Genomic DNA, 25190 nt, shown 5'->3' on the forward strand with positions numbered 1-25190 from the left:
GGTTTATTTATTTATTTATTTATTTAATTTTTAACATAGAGCGCTAAAGAGCCCTTTGGCATGCCAACTGCCATGGTCATGAGCAGCAGCAGCAGCGCAGCACTTGGAAATGTGCAGACCTGGCTTGAGTTAGCGTGAATAGCCAACAAGAACTCCGCCTTCATTTTGGGAAGATATGCAGACTTCAAAGTCATCGCACCGTCTGCCATGGTTCCAAAAACCTACATTTGAGGGCACTGTTGTAATAGTCCAGCGAGGACTTATAAGTAGGGAAGGGGCGGGGGATCAGGTACGTCTTCTGTAGATGATCCAAACTAAATGGTCGCGTTGTAGAGAACTCTTCACATACCCAGAAATACCACAAGTAAGCTGTTGGGAAACAGCGGTTTCACCCACTGGACAGCGAGCAGTTTTTATCATTTTGCGTGTTTTCCTCGAGGGAACCACGCGCACAGATAAGTGCGGTCGTTTTAAACCCGTTGCCGAGTACGTAGGTAGGGCTCGGAGCGGAATGGTCGCAGAAAGGGTCGCTCCCAGGCCGGAGCGACTAGAAAGGTCAGGCCGCGGCCTCAGGGCGCAGAGCCTGCCCAGGACTCAGCCTCAGCAGGGCCGTCCCTTCCTCCGGTCAGGAGTTTTGCGTTTCACCTCCAGGCGCGCCAGGGTGACGCCCGACCTAGCTCCCCGAGACCGAGCGCAGAACTCCGGCAAGGGAGATGGTCCGCAACTCAAGGCAGACGTAACTGCAACAAGGAACATTGCTCCAGACCGTAGCCAGCCCGCCCCCACCAGGGAGTCTGCAGGACGCCTGCAAGGGAGCGGGTGCGCGCGATTTTGTGACGTAAGGACGCGATGAAATAACGCCAACGGTGCAGGGGCGGGTATCCTGACGCAGGCGACCCACCAGGAAATACCAGCCCAAGGGTGTACGCAGGCGCGGTGATTAGACTAGGTTCTGAGCTTGCGCAGTGACCGATAAAACGTGGCGCGTGCGCACTGGTGTCTAGGGCGATGGGCGGGGTGTGGATGCCTTCGATATGGCAGCCCACGGTCTTTCTCAGTCTTGGGCTTCCTGACACCTCCAGCAAACGAAGTCTGTTGGGCCGGCTTCGCAGTTATGTACCCACCGCCGCCGCCGGCGCCTCACCGGGACTTCATCTCGGTGACGCTGAGCCTGGGCGAGAGCTACGACAACAGCAAGAGTCGGCGGCGGCGCTCGTGCTGGAGGGTGAGGCGGGGTCCGGACTGGGGAAGTCTCGCTGAGGGAAGTGCCTCGCTGGAGCGTCCCTGTCTTTTCCAGCTTCCAGAAGTTTCTGTGTTGCGTCTGGTTCTTGCGGCTTGGGTTCCGGTGTTGTTGCTTCCCCTGCCTAATGCCAGGTGCCCTGGGGGTCCTAGGCTGAGGGGCGTGGGCACAGCATGTATGGTCAGCTGTATGGTCCGACTTCGCCTGAGCCAAGTCATGGGGATTTCAGGAGTTTTTCTCCAGTGCACGTGCAGCTGGACACATGGTGTACAGCTCTTTTGCCACGTATGAGCTAGTGTGCTCTGTCACCTCTGGCCCTGCCCTGTCAATGTAAACGTTGCTGAGAGGGAACTTACCTGCCCTCAAGTAAGGACATACCTTAAGTAAGTGTCTCTCTGAATTGCTCTCCTAACTGAATCTGTGACAAGTGTCATTTTCCGGCTTTCTTAGAAATGGAAGCAACTTTCGAGGCTACAGCGGAATGTGATTCTCTTCTTCCTGGGCTTTCTGATTCTCTGTGGATTCCTGTATTCTCTTCAGGCGGCTGACCAGTGGAAAGGTATCAAATACCAGTGGTGCTAGGGCAGAGGGGATGCAGGCTGAGTGAGGTCAGATACATTATTGCAATCCAGATAAAACAGTACCACAAGGTATGTAGTGATAGACTGACAAGAAATACAGCAGAGGGGGAAACGTGGAGCTCAGTATGACCATCTGGGGTACATGTGACCCTGTGGGCTGCTCTCTAGGTCTTTGAGGCCAACAGTGCTGCCTCTCCCTTCAGAGAACACCAGTCAATAACACCAGATCTATCAGCAGTAATCACATGTCCCTGCAGTGTGTTACCATGTGCTTGCCTAGGACCAGTGGGTATCCTGAGAGGAAGCCTAGGATTCCTCCTGGGCTGCATTAAGGCTGGAGACCCAAACATGGCCTCAAATTGCTCGTATCAAGCTGCCTGTTTAGGCACTATTAAACTGATATGTTGGAGGGGTGGGGCTTGTATATTGTGCGTAAGGACACACTGCCGAATGCTTGAAAAAGAATAACTGCAGTCCCAGCACTTGGGACACAGAGGTAGGATCAGGAGTCGAGGCCAGCTTCGGCTCCGTGTTCAGGCTGGAAGGTGGTGGCGCTCTTAATCCCAGCACTTGGGAGGGAGAAGCAGGTGAGTCTCTGAGTTTGAGGTCAGCCTGGCCTACAAAGTGAATTCAGGAGTACACAGAGGACAGCCAGGGATACACAGAGAAACTCTTTCCAAAAAACAGCAACACTAACACCCGATTCTGTTCCTCTGGGCCTTCTTGAGTTCAGTAGCTTTTTGGAGGTCTCACTACCTGAAACAAACAGCACCTGTTTGTCTCTTCTGGAGCCTATGTGGACCTTACGTGAGAGGTTTGCTTCCACAGCTCTGAGTGGCAGACATGCAGAAGTAGAGAAGATGAAGCTAGAAGTCCTGCCTGTCTTACCAGCTCCTCAGAAGGAAAGTGCTGAACCAGAAGGGGTTGCAGACATACTCTCTCAGGTATCTCCAGTAAAGGCTATGTGGGGTTGTCACTGGGGTCTGCTTTGGAGCATTCTGATTTGGCAAAGACTGCCTCAACGAGGCTGAAGTGTTTCTTTTCCCTATCACCCTCACCCTTACACCAGCTCGCTTGAGACTGCGTATGAAGTTGGGGAAGGAGAGCCAGATACTTGCTTCATTCTCTTTGATCGTTGCCATGGCTCAGCTCCTGTGTCGGTGCTGGCTGCCCACTTATGAGGAAAGGGACTGTTCTCTTTGGAGGAATCACAGAAGCTGATATGAAGGGCAGACGAGAGAGGGGCCAGCAGTAAGTAGGATCAGACAGTTGGTTGGCGCCTGTCAGAGTACAGATCAGTGCTGAAATGTGGAACTATACCTGGATCCATTTAGGAAGACCCTGTCTCTGTCTAGGTGGGCAGAGCAAGATTGAAGGACATAGACCTTTGCAAAGTGACCTGCTGGAGCCAGGCTGGGGTGTAGGAACGGGGATCTGTCCAACTGTGGTTCTGGTGTGGTTCTGGTATGCCTAAGGGGTGTGGACAGCGTGCTCAGGAAGATCTGAGGAAGGAGAGGAGAGCTGTGCCCAGGCGGAGGTGCTGCACAGTGGAGCAGGATGCTGCCCAGGGGTGTCATGGTGTGGAAAGGAGTGAGGGTCGACATACAGAGATGTGAGCAGGAGCCAGCTTAGGTGCACCAAGGAGCTCCATCAGACTGCTCCGTTGTCCTTAACAGGCATCATGGGGCCGTTATGAGTGCATGGAATTAGAACCACCTGCCAGAAGAGGTGTTTCTGGGGTATCCTGGGTGAGGTAGTGTAGTTTGTCTAGAAGTTGGAACAGGCAGGCCTCATCCTGGGGTACCCAGTCTGAGCAGATTAGGGTCATGGGAATGTCTGGTGTGGAGCCCAGAGGTAGGTCAGAGACCATAAAAGAGCCAGTTGCTAAGAGCTGACTTGTGATAGGGCCAGACTCAGATTTCTTGAGAGTTGGGGTAGTTGCCTACTGCAATTGAGTTCTACATCTCTAAAGCCTTTGGCTAGTTGTTTTTGTTTGTTCATTTGTTTTTGTTTCTTTGTTTTTTCCACATAGCCAAGGCTACACCTAGTTGACGTTGCAAGTCTTCAATTTCCCCTGTGGGTAGAGTCTTGGGCCAGTTTGGCAGTTTCATATCCTCGAAGACTATAGGGTATCGTACAAACAGGAAACATCTGCTGACAGATGTCAGATAGAAAAATGTCTTCTTGGTACTGATTCCAGGTCAAGAATGGATGCAGGTTGGCCTGAGATCCAAGCATGGGATGTCAGTCCTGGTGAATTTAGCGGTGCCTTCATTCTAATCAGGGAGTGTTGTACTTTTTATTCTTCAAAAGCTTGTTTCTAAGTTGCTAGATGCTTATTAGAAGGTACAAGAAAGTAGACAGGAGCTGGCAAGTCCCTTGGTCAGGCCATGATGGGGAGTGGGGAGAATTTGGAAAAGGACAGTTAGCATGCCATCTCTGTAGAACTGCCCGTATAGCTTTTGGTTGACAGACTTGCTTCTAGACGGGGGTCTGTGCACAGGCTCGTTTCCCCATGATGACGCTGCTTCCTTGTGTTCTTTGGCCTCTGGTTCATGAAATAGCCTAGCAGAATTCAGAGGTCTTATGTGATAAAACTTTTCCTGGAGAGGCATAACACATGTCTATTCACCCCCAGATAGAAAATCCACAACAGACCAAAGTATGGATATCACCAAAGTCCCACTTGGTGAACCAGTGACTTTTATTGGAGTTGCTTACAGGAATATGGGAGAGAAGTGACTCAAAGACAGCTGTATCGCTAAAGCCTACTCAGCGTGGGTGACCATCCACAGAGCTGGAAACGTGGAACTACTGAACAGACTGCAGGCAGCTCAACAGGACGGAGAGTGTCCTTTCCAGTTGGTCTAACCCTCTTCCAGGCAGCTGCTCTGGTCTCAGTCTTTGTAGCTTGGCTTGTCTGAGGGTCTTCATTGTAGCTAAGTTCCTCTAAGAGAGATTTCCAGCCTATGCTTGCTCTAATAGTGAAGGGCCTAGTGAATTTGGTCAGTTTCAGTGGTCTCCTGCTCAAGGATCTATCCGCAGGATGGAATGTTTCAGTCCATGGGAACTTCCCTCCTCTGGAGTTTCCCTTTAGCAGTGGGGCTGTCAGGTGAGAGAGGAGGCATTTTGAGTTTCTCCAGTGGTTCAGTATGTTGCCCTCCGCAGCCTTATGCACTCTGTCAGGTGCTCAGCCTCTGGCTTTTCTCTACAAGGAGAAGAGAGCTTTGAAATATGTAGGTTTCAACTGACTTGAGTATCACATGTATTTAAGGAGGAAATTGGAATGCTAGGACAGGTATCATGTGAAGGCACCATTGCCACCTTACTCATGATAGCTTTCTTCATACTAGCTATACTTCAGTCAATTTAATTGTATACACACATTTGAGCACAATTGAGGATAGGTGTCATGTGGACCTAATTTAGTTGGTTGGGTTTTTGACACAGGCCACACTGTGTAGCTCTGCCTATCATGAACTCCTGTAGACCAAGCTGAGATTCACCTGCCCCTGCCTCCAGAGAGGCTATGCCATATGCTTTGTTTTGTTTTGTTTTGTGTTTTCAAAACAGGGTTCTTCTGTGTAGCTCCGGCTGACCTGGAACTCACTGTAGACCAGGCTGGCTTCAGACTCACAGAGATCTGCCTGCCTCTGCCTCCCAAGTGCTGGGATTAAAGGCATGTGCCACCACCACCCACCCTGTCATCATGTGTATTTTTATCCTGAATGTTTGGTATCTTCTGTCATGTTAGTTCTTATAGCTGGGTCATCACCTGCATGTATGTTGTACCATAATTTACAAGTTATTTATTGAGAATATAAATAAAGGTAAGAGTGAATTTTTGTGCCTGTTGCTATGGAAGCTCAGGAGACTGGGAAGTGCGGCATCCTATTGACAGGCCTGCCCTGGGTGTGAGGGGGGTGGAGGTGGGGATGGGGGGGCCGGGGGACCCAGCTCTCATTTTCAGCCCTGTTGTTTGTGAGAACCCAAGGCTCACTTTCTCAGATGGAGAGTGTGTAACCCTCTCAGATGGCTGTCATCCACGGCATCCTTATCTTTGCCATTCTTACTTGTTTCTGGGACTGTTTGTCTTAAAATCTTCCCTGTGAAGGCTCTCAGCTCTTTTCCAGACCTGTACTAGTTATTTGGTATTTCTCCAAGTTCTTAAGCAGCTCATCTCTCAAACCTTCAGACTGTTAAAAAGTGAAACCAATTTCCCTCAAGGATAGCACAGTAGTCCACTGCCCTGTTTGGGTATGAATACACACTTGAGGAACAGAATCCTACACATACAGAGAAGCCCAGACCATGACAGGTGATATATTTTCACATGTGATTCTGATTTTGGTTTAGAAGCGGCAAAGGCATTTTCGGCGGGGCCCTCCCCACCTACAGATTAGACCCCCGAACACAGTCTCCAAGGATGGGATGCAGGATGATGCTAAGGAAAGAGAAACAGCCCCGGGGAAGGCTCAGCAGGAAGAAAACACCCAGAGAACCGTCATCAGGTACCGCTAGCAGGAGATGGGTCTGAATGTGCAGTATCTGATGGCAGCTTGCTTGGTTTGGTTTTAATGAAAATGATTTTGTCTATGTCATATTTTCCATTTGAAACAGACAGTATTCCAAAGATAGCTTCAGTGCGTTTCATTATACATTCAGATTTCAGAGCCGCTTTTGGCCCGTGCCTGTTCTCATGGTGTGCTGCTCTGTCTGAGAGCACGGCTGCTTTAAGGAATGTGAGGTAGCGTTTCAAGAGGGAGTGCAGTGAGGAGAAAGTATGACTCAGCCTTTGTCTGTGCAGGCAGCTGTGGGAGTGGCCACTGGTTGACGGGCCCCCCTTTTCTAGCTCCTCCTGGCTTGGCAGTGAGCACAATGAGAGGGCCTGGCCTGGCCCCCTGGACCGAGCTGTCACTTTATCAGTCCAGCACGTTTCTTGGTTTCTTGCTTGCACTACCTACAGACAGCTCAGCCTAGATGGGTTTCAGCTTCATTTCCTACTCAGTGCCACTCTTGAAAACATCAAGAGCGGCCTAGGCTCTAAGCCTGCACAGCTGTTCCAAGGATGTGGAGCCTGCAGTCTTAGATCCATGAGCATGTGAAGAATGGTATGGAAGTAGCATTGTAGAAAAGTCCTAGGGAGAAGCTCTTGATCATGTGTGCAGAAGGAAAAGGTGCTTCCCAAGCCAGTGTCTGGTTCAGCGTGGGTTGCTTATGCTATGCTCTTGAGGACAGAAGCTCTTAGAATAGAAGGGCAGTGGCTGAGCCCACTTCTGCTAAGGTCTTTTAAAAGCTTTATTTTTTTATTTTTTATTTTTTTATTTTATGTATTCACCATTGCTCTCTTCAGACACACCAGAAGAGGGCATCAGACTCCACTGCAGATAGTTGTGAGCCCCCATGTGGTGGCTGGGAATTGAACTCAGGACCTCCGGAAGAGCGGTCAGTTCCCTTAACCACTGAGCTATCTCTCCAGCCCCCAATAAATAAATCTTAAAAAAAAAAAAAAAAAAAAAAGTAGAGGCTGGTGGATATCTGTTTGAGGCCAGCCTGGTCTACATAGGAAGCTCCAGGCTAGCCAAGGTTACTCCAAAACAAAACAAAACAAAACAAAACAAAAACCTTGAGTGGGGAGCTGGAGAGATAGATAAAAGGTTAAGAATATTTGTTCTTGCAGAGGACTCAGATTCAGTTCTCAGCACCCACATAACAGCTCACAAAAAATCCTAACTACAGTTTCAAGGACTTCTCTGTCCTTTGAAGGCACCAGGCATACATACAGGCAGTACAAATACATGAAGGCATACATTCAGTAAACATAAAATACAAATAAAAAAAGAAAAGGAAATACACTATAGTCCTGGGAGGTGGTGGTCCACACCTTTAGTTCCAGCACTGAGAGACAAAGTCCTCAGGATTTCTGTAAGTTTGAGGCCAGCCTCATCTACAGAGGAAGTTCTATGACAGGCACGGCTACATAGAAACCCTGTCTCAGAAAAATGGAAAGAAGAGAAAGATACACTATAGCAACAGCAAAAAAGAAAACTTTTAGGTCCATGCTTATTTGTGACATGTGGCAAACCTCTCCTGTTCCTGGTGTGCCTGTCCTCACAGACCCGCACGCAGGTGGGCTCCCCAGCTGTCATAGCTACAGTGCCAGTCTAAGCGGGTACCTAGACTCCTGCACCTACCTACTTCACTTTGGGTTCGTTCAGTGTGAAGCTTCCGCCTCTGGCTGCTGCATCCCTCCCCAGGGTTGCTCCTTGAGATTCCTTCCGGATCTCAGGAACTCCTCTTGCTTAGGTCTCTGTGATCCAGGCTTTTTCTTAGAGCAGCCCTACACCCAGAAGGCTGTACCCAGATAGTGTGGTGTGTGTCAGGACTGCCTGCATCCAGGAAGAGGGCCGTGGTCCGGATAGTGTGGTGTGTGTCAGAACTGCCTGGTTGTTTTTCTGTCACCCTATATGCCCTGCTCCTACCAGATGATTTCCTTTCGGGGCAGGGCTTGTCCAAGGCATAGTGTGGGGTTTGGAGGGTTGATCTAGCTCATTGCTTTCCTCTCTCCCCTCAAGCTGGAGGGGAGCAGTGATCGAGCCTGAACAGGCCACCGAACTTCCTGACAGAGGAGCTGAAGCCTCCAACAAACCTCTGATTTTGGCATCCAAGATATGGAAAGAGCCAGGTGAGTTTTCCCGCCCCCTTGCCTCACCAGAACCTGTGCCCAAGAGCCTGGGGATTGGCACCCTGCATCCAGGTCATCCTCCTGCCTGAGCCCCATGCAGCTCAACCTTCGGCAGCTATCTGTCCACATACCTCTTACAGCATCAAGGCTATCAGAGCACTGAGCAACCAGAGGATGCTCTGTTGGACAAGGTGGGTTTTGCCATTCTGCTCCTGGGCCAAGTTGTGCCTGAGCATGAGGAGATACACAAAAATAAAGTCATACATTTTAATAATAAAGATTCAATAAACTTTTTTTAATCATTCTTTTTTTTTTAATTTTTTCTTCTCTTTTAACTTTTTTTATGACAGGGTTTTTTTCTTTGTAGCCCTGGCTGTCCTGCAACTTGATCTTGTAGATAAGGCTGGCCTCTGTAGAGGCAGATCTGTGTGCCTCTGCCTCATAAGTGCTGGGATTAAAGGTGTGCACCACCACTGCCAGCATCATTAAAAATAAAGGTCTTGTTAATGGAAAGAAGAGATAAAATGTCCCTTGATGTGTCAGCTTATTTCTAGACCTTGCAGGTCTCTGGGCCACGTAGCACTGTTGATTGAGATGATTGGCCTTGACCTTGTGTTGTGTGTGTACTGGCCCATTCCCCTCTCAGTGTGCTTGGCCTGCTTCTGTTGTATAATCTTTGAGGTAAGAGATGTCTGCATGGCTTCAGTGTACATTGAACCTTAGAACCTCCTGGGAAGAGGTGTGGGGTGTGGCACCCTACAGGGTGCTATGTGCTGCCAAGTTTAGGAGAAGAAAGCTCCCCGTGGGCCTCTCAAGGAGGCCACATAAGTGCTGATGCTGTTCCTATGGGACTCTGAAGCTCACGTGGTTGGAGAATGTGTACACTTAGGATGTATCTGCCACAGTCTGCCCCGTCACTGGGTCCTGCCTACTCCTAAGTTCACAGTAGACACTGGTGGCCAGGTTCCACATTCAGTATCTGCAGTGTGGTGGTAGACCATAAGAATGCTGCCCTCTTCCCCTTGAACAGACAGGGACTTGAGGTCCTAGCTGTTGAATGTGGCCTCCAGGTGACATGCCTACTTGTCACTATATCACTGAGGTCTAACCTGTGCCTTGGCCTGCCTTCCCTTCTTCACTGTAACTCGTGCTTCAGATCAGTGTCTGTCTTACTACATTAACTGAAGCGTCATGGGTGGTATTTGGAAGCCTTGCCTGCCCCGAGACTGTGACTGTGCCTGCCACTTGTGCTTTCTCCTCTCTAGTACCCCCGAATGAGCGCCAGAAGGGAGTGATTGAAGCCTTTCTCCATGCTTGGAAGGGTTACCAAAAGTTTGCTTGGGGCCACGATGAACTGAAGCCTGTGTCCAAAACCTTCAGTGAGTGGTTTGGCCTGGGCCTCACCCTAATTGATGCCTTGGATACCATGTGGATTTTGGGTCTGAAGCAAGGTAATGACTCCTTTTTTGATTGGACCGGGTTTTCATACGTGACACATAAGCCAGCAGTGCATGAAAGTTCCCTTCGTGTGGGCCAAACATGCTGCTCCATTGGAGTTGGGTCTCTCATCCTAGGTACAGGACCATGTATGCTTGGTGTGCTCGGGGCCTATTTCTTGTCCAAGCACCTGCTCAGAGCAGCTGTCTGTTTTCTCCTAAAGAGCTGAGTGTGGCCTCGGACTCTCAGCCAGTCTGCTCTGATGCAGTTAGAGGGCTGGACTCGCTCTGGCTTTGTAGCTCCGAGATTCCCAACGGAAGTTACTCAGATCCCATTTAACTTGTTAGTGTGGGTCCTGAATTTCTAAATTGATAATTGTTTTTATTTTAATTTTTATTCTTTTAAAAGACTTATTATTTTTGATCATGTGTAGGCATGTGTGCCTGCATGTAGGTATGTGCATGATATGAGCGCAGGTGCCCTTGCAAAGCCAGAGGCATCAGATCCTCTAAGTCCGGAGTTACACATGGCTGTGAGTCTGCTGTGGTGCTGACAGCCATCCTGCGGGGTTGGTTATTACATTCCTTCCTTTTGTGTGTATGTTTGTGGGCATTTGGGTGTGTGTATTATGGTACACATGAACAGGTCAGAGGCCAATTTGTGGGTTCCAGGCACTGAACCCAGGTTGTCGGATGTGGGCAGTAAGTGCCTGTATTCACTGACCATCTCTGCTGCCCTGTTGGTTGTTTAAAGGCAGGTCTCAGATAGCCTAGAGTGACCCTGAGCCCACATGTACCTGAAGATACCTACTTCCATGGCATGCCACACCATGCCTGACTATTTTTTGGTTTTAGTTCTAAAAACCCAGTGTCTTAGTGGATGGAGTGATAGCTCAGTGTGTAGAGCACTGGCTGCCTTTCAAAGGATCTGTTGACAGTGCCCACAGGGCAGCTAACAGCTGTCTGTAACTTCAGTTGCAGAGAATCTGATGTACACATAACAGTATAGACATACATGCAAAACATCCATACGTGTAAAATAAAAATAAAATGTCAAAATATATTTTAAAACAGGAGGGTTGAAAAAATGGCTTAATTGTTAATAATAATAGTAGTAGTAGTAGTAATAATAATGATGATAAATTAATAATTAATAGTGATTGCTCTTTCACAGGACCCAGGTTTGGTTTCTACCACCCCATTTCCAGGGGCAATCTAACACCTTCTTCTGGTCTCTAGAGGCATTGTACATACGTTGTACACACACATACACACACACACACACACATACACACACACCACCCAAATATATAAAAATAAAGTAAAAAACAGAGTCTTAGTATATATCTTTAGGTGTCCCAAAAGGTACTCTGTAGCCCCTGGTCCTGAACTTTGGGCAGTCCTTCTGCCTCAGCCTCCCCAGTGTGCCCTGCACTTGGCTCCACTGCAGAGTGACAGGTGTGGACTCTGCTCTCTTGCTCTTACTCTTCATTCTACAGAATTTAAGCAAGCCAGGAAATGGGTGTCAGAGAACTTAGACTTTCAGAAGAATGTTGATGTCAACCTGTTTGAGAGCACCATCCGCATCTTAGGGGGCCTGCTGAGCACCTACCACCTGTCAGGGGACAGCCTCTTCCTGAGCAAAGCTGTGAGTGCCTGTGGCTTCCTGGGACCTGGTGTGTGGAGTCTGCAGAAAGTATTTCTGCTTCCCCCTTCCAGTGATTGGAGTTTGTTCTGCGTTGGTGTAGATGAGCTGCTGTCATACTCCTTTTTACTGCTGTGATGTATAGGAATGTTCTTGATGCTGTTGGTTTACCCTAGTTTTGCTGTGTAATAGGTGTTAGAAAGCCACCAGACCTTGCTTCTCTACCTGTTTGGGCACAGATGGCTAGAATGTGGAAAACCACTCTAACTTGGATCTCTGGTGCTTTTATGCTAGGAAGATTTTGGAAAACGACTGATGCCTGCCTTCACTACGCCCTCCAAGATTCCATACTCTGATGTGAACATTGGTACTGGATTTGCCCACTCACCCCAGTGGACTTCAGACAGCACGGTGGCAGAAGTGACAAGCATTCAGCTGGAGTTCCGGGAGCTCTCTCGTCTTACCGGAATTAAGAAATTCCAGGTACGGGCTACAGGTTAAGGAGAGCACCTGCTGGACTTGCGAGAGGACCCAGGCTCAGTACCCAGAAACTACAAGTTGGCTCACAACCCTCTGTTTTGTGCTTTTTTGGTTGGTTGTTGGATTTGAGGCAGAGTTTTACTATATCGCCCTAGCTGGACTAAAATTCAGTACATAGACCATAGAAATCCACCTGTCTGCCTCGAGTGCTGGAATTACAGGTGTCACCCACCACACACAGCTGTCTTCCCACCTCTGTAACTCCAGTTCCAGGGGGTCTGACACAGTGCTCTTTTGGCATCCATATGCACTAGGCATGCATGTGGTACGCATACATGTAGGCAAACACTCATACACACAAAATAAGAATAAAATCTCAGTGGTGGTGGTGCATGCCTTTAATCCCAGCACTTGGGAGGCAGAGGCAGGAGGATTTCTGAGTTCAAGGCCAGCCTGGTCTACAGAGTGAGTTCCAGGACAGCCAGGGCCACACAGAGAAACCCTGTCTCGAAAAAACAAAAAACAAACAAAACAAAAGAATAAAATCTCAGGCAAAAAAAAAAAAATCCAATTTCAGGTAAGAAGGGCAGGTTCTAGCTAGACATGGTTCCCTGGGTCTGAGTGCCTCTCGTGAGTGTGATTGCCCTGGGTCTAAGTGCTTCTCGTGAGTGTGATCGCCCTGGGTCTAAGTGCCTCTTGTGGGTGTGATTGCCATGCTGTTTTGCTCTGTGAATTTCATTTTTTGCTTTTTTACTTAAACATTTTTAAATTATTTGTGTGGGGCTACACTTGTGATGTGTGTGAGGTCAGGGAACAACTAAGGTGAACTCTGTCCTGTCTTTCTACCTTTATATAACTGGGTTCAAGGATTAAGCACAGGTGTCTAGGCTGCATGGCAAATGCTGGGCCACCTGGTTGTTTCTACTGACGTCAATATGTCTGCCATATGAAACCATCTATTAATAGCCCTCCTAATCTTTTGTAGTGCAAACTTGTGCCAGTTAAAAACTCTGCTTCTATTCCCAGCCCCTGACAGCTCCAGGCTTCCGTCTCTGGGAAGGGGTATGTACATGTGGGTACAGGCCACGCTCTGCCATTTCCTGGTGGTGTCTTCCACTCAGCCCCCCTGTGCCGCTGCAGTTGTTGGGGTCCTATCTTTCCCTGTACACGTGTGGTTGCTTCTAGGTCTCAGCTCTCTGAGTGACGTCGCTCTGCATGTGGCACACAGAGAGCTGTTTGATATGCGCTTTGACTCCTGAGCTCCTTCGCTCAACCTGGACTTGCTGGGTCACGTGGTAATTCTGTGATGACTGTTTCAGAGGACCAGCAATGCTTCCCGCTGGGGCAGTGCCTTTTACATCCCATCAGTAATAACGAGATCCCAGTTTCTCCACATCCTCAGCAGCACATTGTTTGATCAGACTTTCTGTGAAGAGCCAGTAGCATCTCATTGTGATTTGACCTGCATTTCCCTAGTGGTCCTGAGGATGAAGTCTTTTCATGTGCTTGTGTTATTGCTCTGAAGAAAGGTCTGTTTGAGTTCTTTTGACCATCACCTTTTTGTGTTAGGTTCTGGAATTAGACTCAGGGCCCTGCACACCTTTGCTCCATGCCCCCAGCATTGAAGTTGCCCCTGCACTGCCTCTTAGCCTACTTTGTTTTGTGTTGTTTTGGGTAGGGATAGCAAGTCTTCCAACTTTATTTGTTCTTTTTTTTCCTTTTATTCTTTCATACAATATGTCCCCACCACAGTTTCCCTCCACCCATCCATCCCCAGTTTCCTCCATATCATGCCCCAAACCCCCGCTTCCCTCTCTCCCAGATCCATCCTCAGTTTCTCTTGGCGTAACGAGATACAAGTCTAGACACAGGCCCTCATGTCAGGGCCGGTGAGGCAGCCCGTTAGGAGGAGGAGCAGGTCGCGGAGCAGGGGAGGTCAGAGGCAGCCCACTCTCACTGCTGGGAGCCCCGGTATACACCAAGCTAAGAGCCATAACGTTATGCAGAGTATCTGACACAGACTGATGCAGACGGGCTCCATAATTGCTACTTCAGTCTCAGCCCCATGAGCCCTGCTTAGTTGATTCTGTGGGCTGTTCTCAGCCTCTGTGGCTCCTACAATTCCTTCTCCTCCACTGAATTTCCAAAGCTCCAAGGGGTGCTTTGAACCCGATGGAGTTCTCACTCCACCTAATGTTTGGCTGTGGGTCTCTGCATCTGCTCCTATTAGTGGCCAGAGGAAGTCTGTCTGGTGACGACTGGGCTAGACACTGAACTGGTGATTTGAAATTTCTTTTTTTTGTTTTTGTTTTTAAAGATTTATTTATTATATGTACTCTGTAGCTGTCTTCAAACACACCTGAAGAGGGCATCAGATCTCTTTACAGATGGTTGTGAGCCACCATGTGGTTGCTGGGATTTGAACTCAGGACCTCTGGAAGTGCTCTTAACCGCTGAGCCATCTCTCCAGCCCGATTTGAAATTTCTTGAAAATTGTATGTAAGTTTTACATGGGCTTTTTTGTGTTTCAAAAAGATAGGAATTGCATTGACTTTGTAGATCACTTTGGAGAATTTGGACACCTCAACAGTTAAGTCTTCCAACCTGTAAACATAAGAGCTTTTATTTACTTGTACCAGCTTTTTGTTTATCTGTTTTGTTTTGTTTTTTTGAGGCAGGGTTTCTCTGTGCAGCCCTGTGATGTCCTGAAACTCTATAAACCACATTAGCCTCTAACTCAGAGGTCCCACCTGCCTCTGCCTTCCAGAGTGCTGGGATTACAGGTGTGCGCCACCACTGCCCAGCTCTTTTTTTTTTTTAAAGATTTATTTATTGTTATATGTAAGTATACTGTAGCTGTCTTCAGACACACCAGAAGAGGAAGTCAGATCTCATTACAGATGGTTTTAGCCACCATGTGGTTGCTGGGACTTGAACTCAGAACCTTTGGAAGTGCAGTCAGTGTCCTAAACCGCTGAGCCATCTCTCCAGCCCACTGCCCAGCTCTTTAGATCAGTTTTAATACCTTTCTTCAGTGATGTTTTGTTTTGAAGCAGGGTATCGCTGTGTAGTCCTAACTGGCCTGGAACTTACTGTATAGACCAACTTGGTCTCGAACTCAGAGATCTACCTGCCTCTACATCTGTCCATTTAATTCTGGGATTGAGGTTAAGATGTTTATCAACACACCCAGCCCTCCCTCTGCAGTATTGTATAGATTATTATAGAAGTCTTGTCTAAATGTTGCGTTTTATTCTTTATGAAATATCTGTGATTTTCTCACATACAGCTTCTGTTAAGATGGTCCCCTTTTTTGGTATATTTGGTCTTTTTGTGGTGTTAAAGATTCACAAATCTAAGGCCCCATGCATATTAGGTACCACCAAGCCACAGTCAACCCTGAAGTAGTTCCTTTTTGTTTCTTATTGGTTGAGTGTGTTGTTGTTATTGTTGAATATTTTTATCAGGAAAGGGAAGAATCTATTTCCTTCTAATGGTTCTGGGTTTTTTGTTTGTTTGTTCATTTGTTTGTATGTTTCTCTGAGATGGGCTTAGTCTGTGGCCCAGGCTGGTCTTGAACTTGATGCAGTTCTCCTGAGTCACAGGCCTTGGTTGATTTGATACTGTTTAATCAATTGGGATGATCATTCTGTTGATATTTGTGACAGTGATTTCCTGTGCTGAGCCGCCATTGCATTTTGAGTCGTGAGGCATGACAGCTCACTCTACGGCTGCCTTGCCTTACTAGCATGCTGTGGAGGGTCTCGGCATCCACTTTGGTGAAGAAACTGGTTTAGTTTCCTTCCTGTGGGTGCTTTCCTATGGCTTTGGGCTAGGATATTACTGGCTTCATGGGACAGGTCAGAACGTGTTCCCTTCCATTTCCTGAAGTTTGAGAAGAATTGACTGGAGTAAGCCCACTTTCCCCTTGTCTGCCGCAGGAGGCCGTGGAGGAAGTGACAAAGCACATCCACTCCCTGTCTGGGAAGAAAGACGGGCTGGTGCCCATGTTCATCAACACGAACAGCGGCCTCTTCACCCACCCGGGAGTGTTCACCTTGGGTGCCAGGGCTGACAGCTACTACGAATACCTGCTGAAACAGTGGATCCAGGGTGGCAAGAAGGAGACACAGTGAGGCCTGACCACTGCCTTGATGCAGGGTCCCCAGCTTCTGTCCCCACCCTCGGCTAGAAGCATAGTCGTGCAGGTGGTTTAGCTCCTCCACAGGAACTCACTTCCCAGATTGCGGGGCCAGTCAGTCAGCACGGCCGCCTTGTAGCGGTGTTCATGTTGGCAGATGCTCAAGGGCCTGAGCTCTGACTTGGGCTGTGTGTGCAGCATTTGCTTCCTGAGCAGGGCCAGGTCTGTAGAGCTCATGTGTGGGTCAGGCTTAGTGAAGCTCCTGGTCCTGTAGCTCTGAGGAAGACAGTGCCATGCCAGAGCTCAGAGTAAGCTGACTTGTGCTATTCACAGGTTGCTGGAAGACTATGTCAAAGCCATTGAGGGGATAAAAGCACATCTGCTTCGGCAGTCTCAGCCCAGAAAGCTCACCTTCGTGGGAGAACTTGCCCACGGCCGTTTCAGTGCCAAGATGGTAAGCTGTGTGGACTGGCAGAGCCTTTGGGAAGCTGCTGGTCTCTGTGATTTTTCAATATCTTAACTTTTGTTTGCCAGTAACAAGGAAATTAGTTATCAGCTATATGCCATGGCCATGGGTTGACCTTTGCTGCCTGGCTTGACCTTGTGACAGCCCCAAGCAGAGGCCCCACATACCCTGCAGTAGCAGGCATGTGCTCTCCCTGGTGCAGCTGCCTTCCCTGTAGTCTGCTCTGTGGTTCCTGAGGTGCAGCAAATCTCTGAAGGTGTTTGTAGGCAGGTTGAGGGGAACCAGAAACCTGGGTCAGCATGGCCCCCAGTAAGAACCTGTACTATAGTTCCCCCCCCCCCCAACTCTAGAGCACAGAGTGCTTTGCCTGGACCTGAGACTGCATGTGACATGTGCTGCTGAGCCTTACTGCCCCTGGGGCTTCTTGCCTCCCATTAGGTTGACTGGTCTTGGTACTGGTCAAGCAGCGTGGGCCTGGGCCCAAATGTGAGGAGATACTTTGATTCCAGGACCACTTGGTGTGCTTCCTGCCAGGGACACTGGCTTTGGGCGTCCACCATGGCCTGCCAGCTGACCACATGGATCTAGCTCGGGCACTCATGGAGACCTGCTACCAGATGAACCAACAGATGGAGACAGGTCTGAGCCCTGAGATTGCACATTTCAACATGTACCCTCGGGCAGATCATAAAGACGTGGAGGTCAAGGTGAGCCTGGGCAAGCGCTGGACTTGGGCAGGGGGATGCCAGCAAGGGTGGACACTCCCTGAGCCTCTTGCTCTGCCCCTAGCCAGCTGACAGGCACAACCTGCTGCGGCCGGAGACTGTGGAAAGCCTATTCTATCTGTACCGTGTCACAAGGGACCGCAAGTACCAGGACTGGGGCTGGGAAATCCTGCAGAGCTTCAATAAGTACACACGGGTGAGCTGTTAGGTGCCTCTCTGTGGTCTTGGCTGGTGACAGACACAGCCAGGTTCCTGCAAAGCTCTAGCTGGACCTACCCTTGAGCTGCTGTGACAGACTGGGAAGAGTCAGTTTTCTGAGGCCTCCAGTTGGCTGCTCCCTAGTTGTATGTGACCTTGATAGTATACTCATCCTGCTGAGTGTAATGGTATCAGGGCCCTGTTGTCTTGACAGGCTTAGAGATGCCCATTGTGTCTGGGCTCACTCTCAGGACCCAAGGGTTTCTGAGAAGGGTCTTTTTCTCTTGCCCTGTCATGCCCATGGCTTATGAACGCTCAGTGAGTCAGAGTACTGACCTCACACCTGCCCCTCTGCAGCTGGGGTCCACGGCCTGCCTCGCCCTCTCTCTCACTGTGAGGTGGCCAGAAAAGGTTATCGAGCTAGATGTCTAATGTGACACCTAGCTCCTTGCTCAAGGCCTCAACAGCTCCAGCTTCTTGCCTGTGCCTGCCCTGGGTTGTGCTTAACAAGCTAGACCCTGGACACATCCTGTAGCTGTACCATTTTTGGAGGTATTTTCTGGCCACTTATTGGCATTTTACAGGGTCCTCTGTAGAACTGTAGTTGACCTTGGCCATTACCTAGGTCGTTCTAGGATAGAGCCTACCTGGGGCCATATATGTGGGCTTGAACAAGTAGCCTGAGTGACCTCTAGCTAGTGGTTCTTCCCAAGGCTTACTCAACCTGTGTCATTGAGGCTTTGACTCTTATGCAGGTCCCCTCAGGTGGCTATTCTTCTATCAACAACGTCCAGAATTCCCACAGGCCTGAGCCCAGGGACAAGATGGAGAGCTTCTTTGTGGGAGAAACACTGAAGTACCTCTACCTGCTGTTTTCTGATGACCTGGAGCTGCTCAGCCTGGACACCTGTGTGTTTAACACAGAAGCCCATCCCCTGCCCATCTGGGCTCCTGCCTAGGAGGACAGCGCCTGGCCTGGGCACTAATGGGAGGCTGAGGTGGTCCAGTTGGGTCTGTGACCTTCACAGGGCCCGCATAGTTTTGAGCAGCCAAAGTGTGATGCTCCTGCCCAGTTGTAGGCCCCTCCAGTTTCAGCTTTTCATGAAGATGGTGGGAGGGGCAGGAGTCAGACCAGCAGGTATGGGTTCTGGGATTTAGGCTGGTGAGTCTACCAAGCCTTTGACTTCCTCGGAACCTCATATCATGGCTCCGATTCCATGCCCGAATGACCCTGTTGGCTGGCTGCCGGCAGCCCCATGGTGGTCCCAACATGTCTTATCACCTCCTGGGACCGCCCAGGACCCCAGTGCCTGTATTGAGTTCAGTGATAGCCCAAACCAGTGAGGTGCTGGGCTTGGCCCAATGGCCTGTGAAAGCCCTGACTCCTGATTGACCCACAGGTCCGCTGGGCCAATGTGACCTTGAGGGTCCTTGTGGCTCTAGTGTTTACGGGTTGGACTCAGGGATCCTCCTGGCTACCCTGCTGGGCTGGCAGGGGTTAGAACAGCAAATTTGTTTTATTCCCAGGATACCCTGGTATAATGTGATTTCTCAGCTGAGAAGAAAGTGGACTTGGTCCCACTGTAATGGGTCTTGTGGAGAGGGGGGAAGGGGTGGTGTCTATCTAGACCATCCTTAAGGGGACAGCAGGTTCTCTGGATAATGTCTTAGTAACTGCCCCTTAAAGTCAGAGCTCCTGTCCACTTCAGATAGGAAGAGCTGGGGAGGACAGGCTTTGGGGCCACTATACAAACAGGCCAGGGTGCTCGTTTGTGCGTCTCAGAATGGTCTGAGAGGATCACATGCCGCTGCTGGATGATAGGTGTGTGGTAGTTTGTGCCTTGGCATCCGAGCCTACAGAGTAGGCCCTGTCTTCGATGAGTGGTTACTAGATTATCCCTGGACCTTGGCTAGGATTCTCCTGCCTAATTCTCTGCAGCACAGCATAGGGCAGACTGGACGGAACAGAAACAACCTCAAGGCTCTGGGCCTGTGTGATCTGTGCATCCCAAGATCTGGAGATTTGACATGCTAACCCAACTGCAGCTCAGAGCATCTTGGTGGCAGCTGCCCTGTGCCTCTGAGATACAGTAGTCAAACACTTGTGCCCTAAGCCAATTCTAACACCAAAGGTGTCAACAAAGAAGGACCTGGCGCTAGTGATATATCCTTAGGCCTCAAATTCATGGGTAGAAACTGCCCTACCCCCACCCCCGCACATCAGTTGTCGTCCCTTCTGTGGATGTTAGCTTCTCCCTATGCTGTCCTCCTGTGCCGGGAGCCCCGCAGGCTTGTGAATGGACAGGCTCAGGCTGTGGGCAAGGCCTAAGCAGTGGAGAAGTGTCTCCCACCTTCCTCTCCCAGATGTGTTCTGGAAGATTAGTTGGTGTCAAAGGGACAACAGCTGCCCTGTGGATCAGAATAACTGGGTAGATGTCACAAGGCTGGGAGCCACATTAAAGCAGACAGCTTGGGAGAGGTGCCAGTCCCTCCTCCTCCTCCAAAGTCAGAAACCTGAGAGCTGGAGTCTCTGCTTAATTAAATGTCTAACTGGTCTCAGCAGGCTGTGTGCAGTGTTATTTTGTACAGAGCGCATCTCATCCCTCCACACATGGATCCTACAACAAGGACACAACAAACAAGTACACAACAAACCTATATTTATTCAGTTTCTTCTGTCTACCACCAGTTTCTTGCTTGAAGTCCAGCTTAGACAAACCACCATGGATCTAGACAGTCCATCAGATGTAAGGCAAGCTGTCACACCACAGTTGCTCACATAAAACAAGGCATCTCTGGAGTTTGCTGCACTTAGCTGGAAGGGTGCTGCTTCTTAGCCCCAGGCCACTGTGGCATTGCTGGGTGTTTTAGTCTGGCTGCTTCTACCCACTCACGAATGAGGGCGGCTTCCAGCTTACGCACCTCCACCACAGATGGGGGGTCTTCTGAGTTCGATGCTCTAAGCAGACAGGTAAGGGGTGGGGATGCTCAGCTGGCAAGCATGCAGGGTCAGCATCATGCCCATCTAACCCACAACCCAACACTTGTCCAGAGGTGGGCTGCACAACACTGCACCTGAGGTCTAGGTGATGTGCCCCTCCCTGGATGGTGACAGCAATGACTGATGTACTCAGGTTGCTCTGGATCTGTTGGAAGAATTTGAGGCATGTGGTCTGTGCTTCAGGCCACAGGCAGGCAAACCCTCTCCCACCCTTACGCCCTCACAGATGCCAGTACTGTCTTTGGGATGCAATTGAAGCAATAATGAGCTTCTGCAGTTTGATATAGCTCCACTGGAAAGGAAAGGTTGAATGTGATAGGCCAGATGTTAGACTACATTAGCGAGTAGGGGAAAAAGCAGCCCGAAAGAGAGAAGAGATGATGAGGACCAGAGCAACAATGGCCAGAAGAGCCCAAGTGTGACTCTGCAAAGGCAAAGTTCCTATGAGGACCCTGGCAATGCAGTCCAAGCATTGCCAAGAATACCTACATGGGGCTGGCCAGCAGCTGCCAGGCTGGACTTACCCCACCCCCTGCCCAGGGGTCTAGGTCACCGTTGGAGAAAATGATGTTGCTGGCTGCTTTAAGGTCTAAAAGGAACACAGCAAGTGGTGGCAAGGTATCCAGTATGTGCTTTAAAGCTGTGAGCTGCATTTGGGTACTGCAGAACCAGCTCAGGACAGAGGGCAGGATCCTTCCCAGCACCCAACTCCCATACACCAGCCCAGCCCTTTACCACCACCCCAGAAGCTGGTCTGCAGCCAGTCTGGCCGGGGCCACACGCCCCACGTATCCAGGCAGTATTGCTGGCGGAGTTCATCAGAGAACGGGATTTCAGGGAACATGTCTGTCACATTGTTGCTGTCAAAGGTCAGATTGATCTCTGTACAGGCCTGCAGGTGCCCCACAGTAAAATAAGTCAGACGGGCAAGCCACACTCCAACCCCTGTGCTTACCATTTTAGCTCCTCTATGTCCACAAACCTGGTAGTCCCAGGCCCTGGCATCAGAGCCAATTCCACAGCCAGTGGGGTCAGCACAGCTTTGGTACAACCGGTAGATGTCATAACAGGGTTCCGTGCCAGAGGAGTTGTAGACTAGCCCTGGATAGGATTAGTGCTGAGACCAGCAGCCAGCCAGCCAGCCAGCCAGTACATGCTCAGGCTGGTACTGGTACCCACCCACTTTGGAGGGAAGGCTAACATAGGTATGCCACAGTGAGGTAAGCACTTGGAGTCTTTGGAGCATGTGCCACCAGTTGGCATGGCTATTTCAACAGTCCTGGGACACTATCTTACCCCCAGTACCCTGCCCCACAACAGGGCAGAACAGGCTTTGTGGCTAGGGACTCCAAAGGCCCCATAGCAACCCTCAGGGGTAGCTATGCCTGTTCCTAGGATGCTTGGGAAGTCATGATACCCACTTCAGCTTATGCCCAGTTCCCAAAACACGGGTCCTTTCATTTCAAAAGCTGTACTGGGGCCCCTACTACATGTCAAATAGCCTACCAGACCAAGCCCCAGCTCAGAGACATGGGTCCTTTCCCTACTCAGCCCTGTCACTGTTAGGGTCACCACCCTTGCCCCATGAAGGCCAAGAAGTGGACCCACCTGCCAGTGCCCGTAGACCCACGATCCTCTGGCCCTCACTCAGCAGCCGTTCACAGCCTACCTGGAGAAGGGAGAGCAGCAGAGGCCCCTCTCACAGTGTGCCTCAGGGCTGCTAGCCTCCATGCACACAGCAGCAGAATAGTGTCTGACGGCATGAAAGCAGGTAACTACAGGGCTCTTGGACCAGGCTAGCACTGGGTCCTGCACCCAGGGAGAGCCCCCTCACCTTGACAGGGTTGGCAGGGAGGGGCCCTAGGAATTCAGTAGGGTACGGGTAGTCCATCATGGCAAGCACAGTGAACGCATTTCGGGCAAACCCAAAGAGTTGAGTCAGGTCCTTTGGGCTGGAAAGTGATTGGCAGGTACCAAAATTCTGGCTGATGGTGTCATAGGCTGGGAAAAGAGAGGCCAGGAGAAAAGGCTGAGGAAACCGCTGGCAAACGTGAAGGGTGAGAAGCTCAGAGCGGGCAACAGGAGAGGAAGGACTTCCTCACCTCCCTGGAGGAACAAGTCTTTGATTTGCTTGAAAGCATCCCGCACAGCCTCGGCACACTTGGGATCCTGGCCATAAAAGTCCTGGAGAAGACACCAAGGTTGCTGCTGCTGCCATCCTGGCACTGGCCTGGGGTACCCAAGTCCCCTCACTCACCGCTGTGACATCTCGGAAGAATTGGTAGGAGTTGCCGAGGCCTGCGACAGCTACGACAGGAGCGCTGGCTGCCAGGGCTCCGGCCACCAGGTGGGGGTATTTCATCCTCATGTAGGCGCTCAGCATCCCCCCGTAACTGGGGGCGGGGGCACAGGTTACGGTTGTGGGAAGCTGCCCACGACTCAGGCCAGCAGCCTCACCGTCCTCAGGCTGAGGTACCTAGACTGTTCTCTCCCTGCTCAGAAGCCCCAAGTGTGGGGAAAACAGGACCTGAAGCTGTCAGGTGCACACACTCTGACTCCAGGGCCAAGGCAGATACAGCCTTCACTGGGAGAAGGCACCTGTGGGTGCCCTGCCCTGGCCCAGCAGTGAAGACATTGCTGAGACAAAATCAGAAGGAATTGTCCCACTAGTGTGAGTGACATACCATACACTTCCTATGAGGTCCAATCAAAGAGGGCTTCCAGGAGGAGGTAAAGCTAGACCTAGCCCTTCCATGTATGGGGCTAGGCATACAGTGGGTAGACAGAGGATGCAGAGAATGTAAAAAACAGCTCTTTGGCACTCCTTGTATAGGGTGTCACTCGGTACAACATGGTGGGGCCTTAGAGTGGGGTAAGATTAGGACTCTAGGATCTCTTGTGGGGATAGATCTGTCCTGAAGGGAGATCAAGGACCCACCTCCCTCCAAAGGCTATGGTGGGGGCATCCTGGACTCCAAGATCCTGCCGCAGGGCCTGGAGCAGTACAGCAAAGTCGGCCAGCGCCTGCTCCACGGTCAGCAGCTGTGTGTACCCCCGCTGTGTGGACTGCACTCCGAACGGAAGCGATTTCCCGTAGTACCGCTGCAGGAAGCAGGAAGCAGGAAGGGATGGCTAACCTCGGCTAACCTCTGTGCTTCCCCACCTCCGCCAACTGCCGGGAACTGTCCAGGTACCCACGTGCTCGGCAAAGACAAGCAGGGCCCCCTGCTGGGCTGCCAGTTCCACCATGAAGCCAGAGTTGTTAGCGAAGGACCAGACATCCCCCTCATTCCCTGTGTAGAAGAAAATGGGCCCCTCGCCCATCTTCCAGAACTTATCTACGGGAAGTAAACGGGTTTCCATTAGGCCAGGGATACGCGGGTAGGAACCACGCCGGGGCCGGGGCCGGCACTCACCTGACACCAGGAACCGCTGGCCAAAGGTTTTGTTGCCGAAACTCTCAAAGTTGAAATGGTCCATGTATTGCTCAAAATAATTCTCACGAAAGCCAGGGTCTAGAACCTGATCGGCTGAGGGCAGGTGCGGAGACTCAGGAGCTGGTAGGGATCATCAGGGATCCAGGAGGGTCAGGAGGGAGGGCAGCCCGTCTGCACTCACCTCTGGCCTGGAGGCTGCCCAGCCCCAGTGTCAGCAGCAGGACCAGGATCCAGGAGGGGACCCCATGGTCCACAGGATAACAAGGCTGGAAGCTCATGCCTGATTCGGAGCCGGGCGCTGGTCGTCATGTGACCTTGGTCACATGACAGACACAAGAGGCGGGGCAACATCATGTGACAGCCTGGCGGGGCTGGCCTACTGTGACCAGATTCTAGTTGGAGGACCAGCCTTCTAGTTCTGCTTCTAGTTCTTCGATACACATTTCTGGGCTTCTACTTGTTTCCACAGAGATGGTTACTGTGGAGACCCAGGAAGCAGAGAGAGGCCTAAGGCTTATCAGGACTGTATGGTCTCCCAAGAGTCCAGCTACTGAGTATCACAAGGTGATGTGTGGGAGGGTCCTCCCACACAAGGACACCTCCGGAAGTTGAAGTCTCTAGGGGTTGCAGGACCCACATGTTCCACTGGCTGCTAGAGCTACCTACTCATTCATCTCTGGACACTGAAAACGGCTGGAGCATCACCACCAGGCCAAAATGACCGCTCTGCTCCCAGCCCGCAGTTCTGGTCAGCACCAGACAGGACCATTACAGAGCCAGGGAAACTGGAACATTTCTGTCTGTCCTCAGACAGTGGCCTCAGGAAGGTAGGGGTTGCTGCATAGGAACAGTGTCTCTGAGAGAGGACCCTGGACTTCTCTGGGAATCTCTGAGCTGCTCTGTTTTCTCCCCTGCTGGCACTGTGCCCACAGCCCAAACAGAATGGGGGAGATGGAGGGGCAGGGCTTCTGTTGGAAGCTGCCCTCCACCTAATTGGCACAGAGTGTGCAAAGAGAAGAAAAAACCCGTTTTTTCTCTGGAACCCAGTCCCAAGTCTGGAAGAGGAGAGACACCCACAGAAGTTGGTGACTTGGACTGGCTGGGCCATGAGCGGAACACACCCATCCAGAATGGTCACAGACAGTGGGACACACA

The 25190-nt window shown here is 50.5% G+C and overlaps 2 protein-coding genes across 5 annotated transcripts; one reads left to right on the forward strand and one right to left on the reverse strand.

The window, feature by feature from the left end:
* The first annotated feature begins 988 nt into the window (after positions 1 to 988).
* Man1b1 (mannosidase alpha class 1B member 1) lies at positions 989 to 20156 on the forward strand. 3 transcript variants are annotated; one of them, XM_052181814.1, is made up of 13 exons: positions 990 to 1225; positions 1691 to 1799; positions 2650 to 2765; positions 6178 to 6332; positions 8397 to 8506; positions 9772 to 9957; positions 11442 to 11590; positions 11882 to 12070; positions 16009 to 16199; positions 16542 to 16662; positions 17184 to 17381; positions 17464 to 17595; positions 18353 to 20156. In XM_052181814.1, the coding sequence occupies exons 1-13, from the start codon at positions 1115 to 1117 to the stop codon at positions 18554 to 18556; spliced, it is 1971 nt and encodes a 656-aa protein (XP_052037774.1). In that variant the 5' UTR covers positions 990 to 1114; the 3' UTR covers positions 18557 to 20156. The 3 variants fall into 3 exon arrangements, with proteins under 3 accessions (XP_052037772.1, XP_052037774.1, XP_052037773.1); XM_052181812.1 differs by lacking the exon at positions 1691 to 1799 and having other exon boundaries at positions 989 to 1225; XM_052181813.1 differs by lacking the exon at positions 17464 to 17595 and having other exon boundaries at positions 1016 to 1225.
* An 84-nt stretch (positions 20157 to 20240) lies between these two features.
* Positions 20241 to 24363, reverse strand: Dpp7 (dipeptidyl peptidase 7). 2 transcript variants are annotated; one of them, XM_052181816.1, is made up of 13 exons: positions 24217 to 24363; positions 24015 to 24128; positions 23797 to 23936; positions 23537 to 23700; positions 22856 to 22991; positions 22701 to 22782; positions 22433 to 22599; positions 22207 to 22267; positions 21581 to 21699; positions 21340 to 21490; positions 21123 to 21187; positions 20673 to 20743; positions 20241 to 20556 (listed from the first exon to the last, which is right to left on the reverse strand). In XM_052181816.1, exons 1-13 carry the CDS (start codon positions 24311 to 24313, stop codon positions 20409 to 20411), a joined length of 1515 nt encoding a protein of 504 aa, XP_052037776.1. In that variant the 5' UTR covers positions 24314 to 24363; the 3' UTR covers positions 20241 to 20408. The 2 variants fall into 2 exon arrangements, with proteins under 2 accessions (XP_052037776.1, XP_052037775.1); XM_052181815.1 differs by having other exon boundaries at positions 21334 to 21490; positions 24217 to 24362.
* Positions 24364 to 25190: the final 827 nt, after the last annotated feature.

Source organism: Apodemus sylvaticus, chromosome 5 (assembly GCF_947179515.1).
Source record: "Apodemus sylvaticus chromosome 5, mApoSyl1.1, whole genome shotgun sequence".
NCBI lineage: Eukaryota > Metazoa > Chordata > Mammalia > Rodentia > Muridae > Apodemus > Apodemus sylvaticus.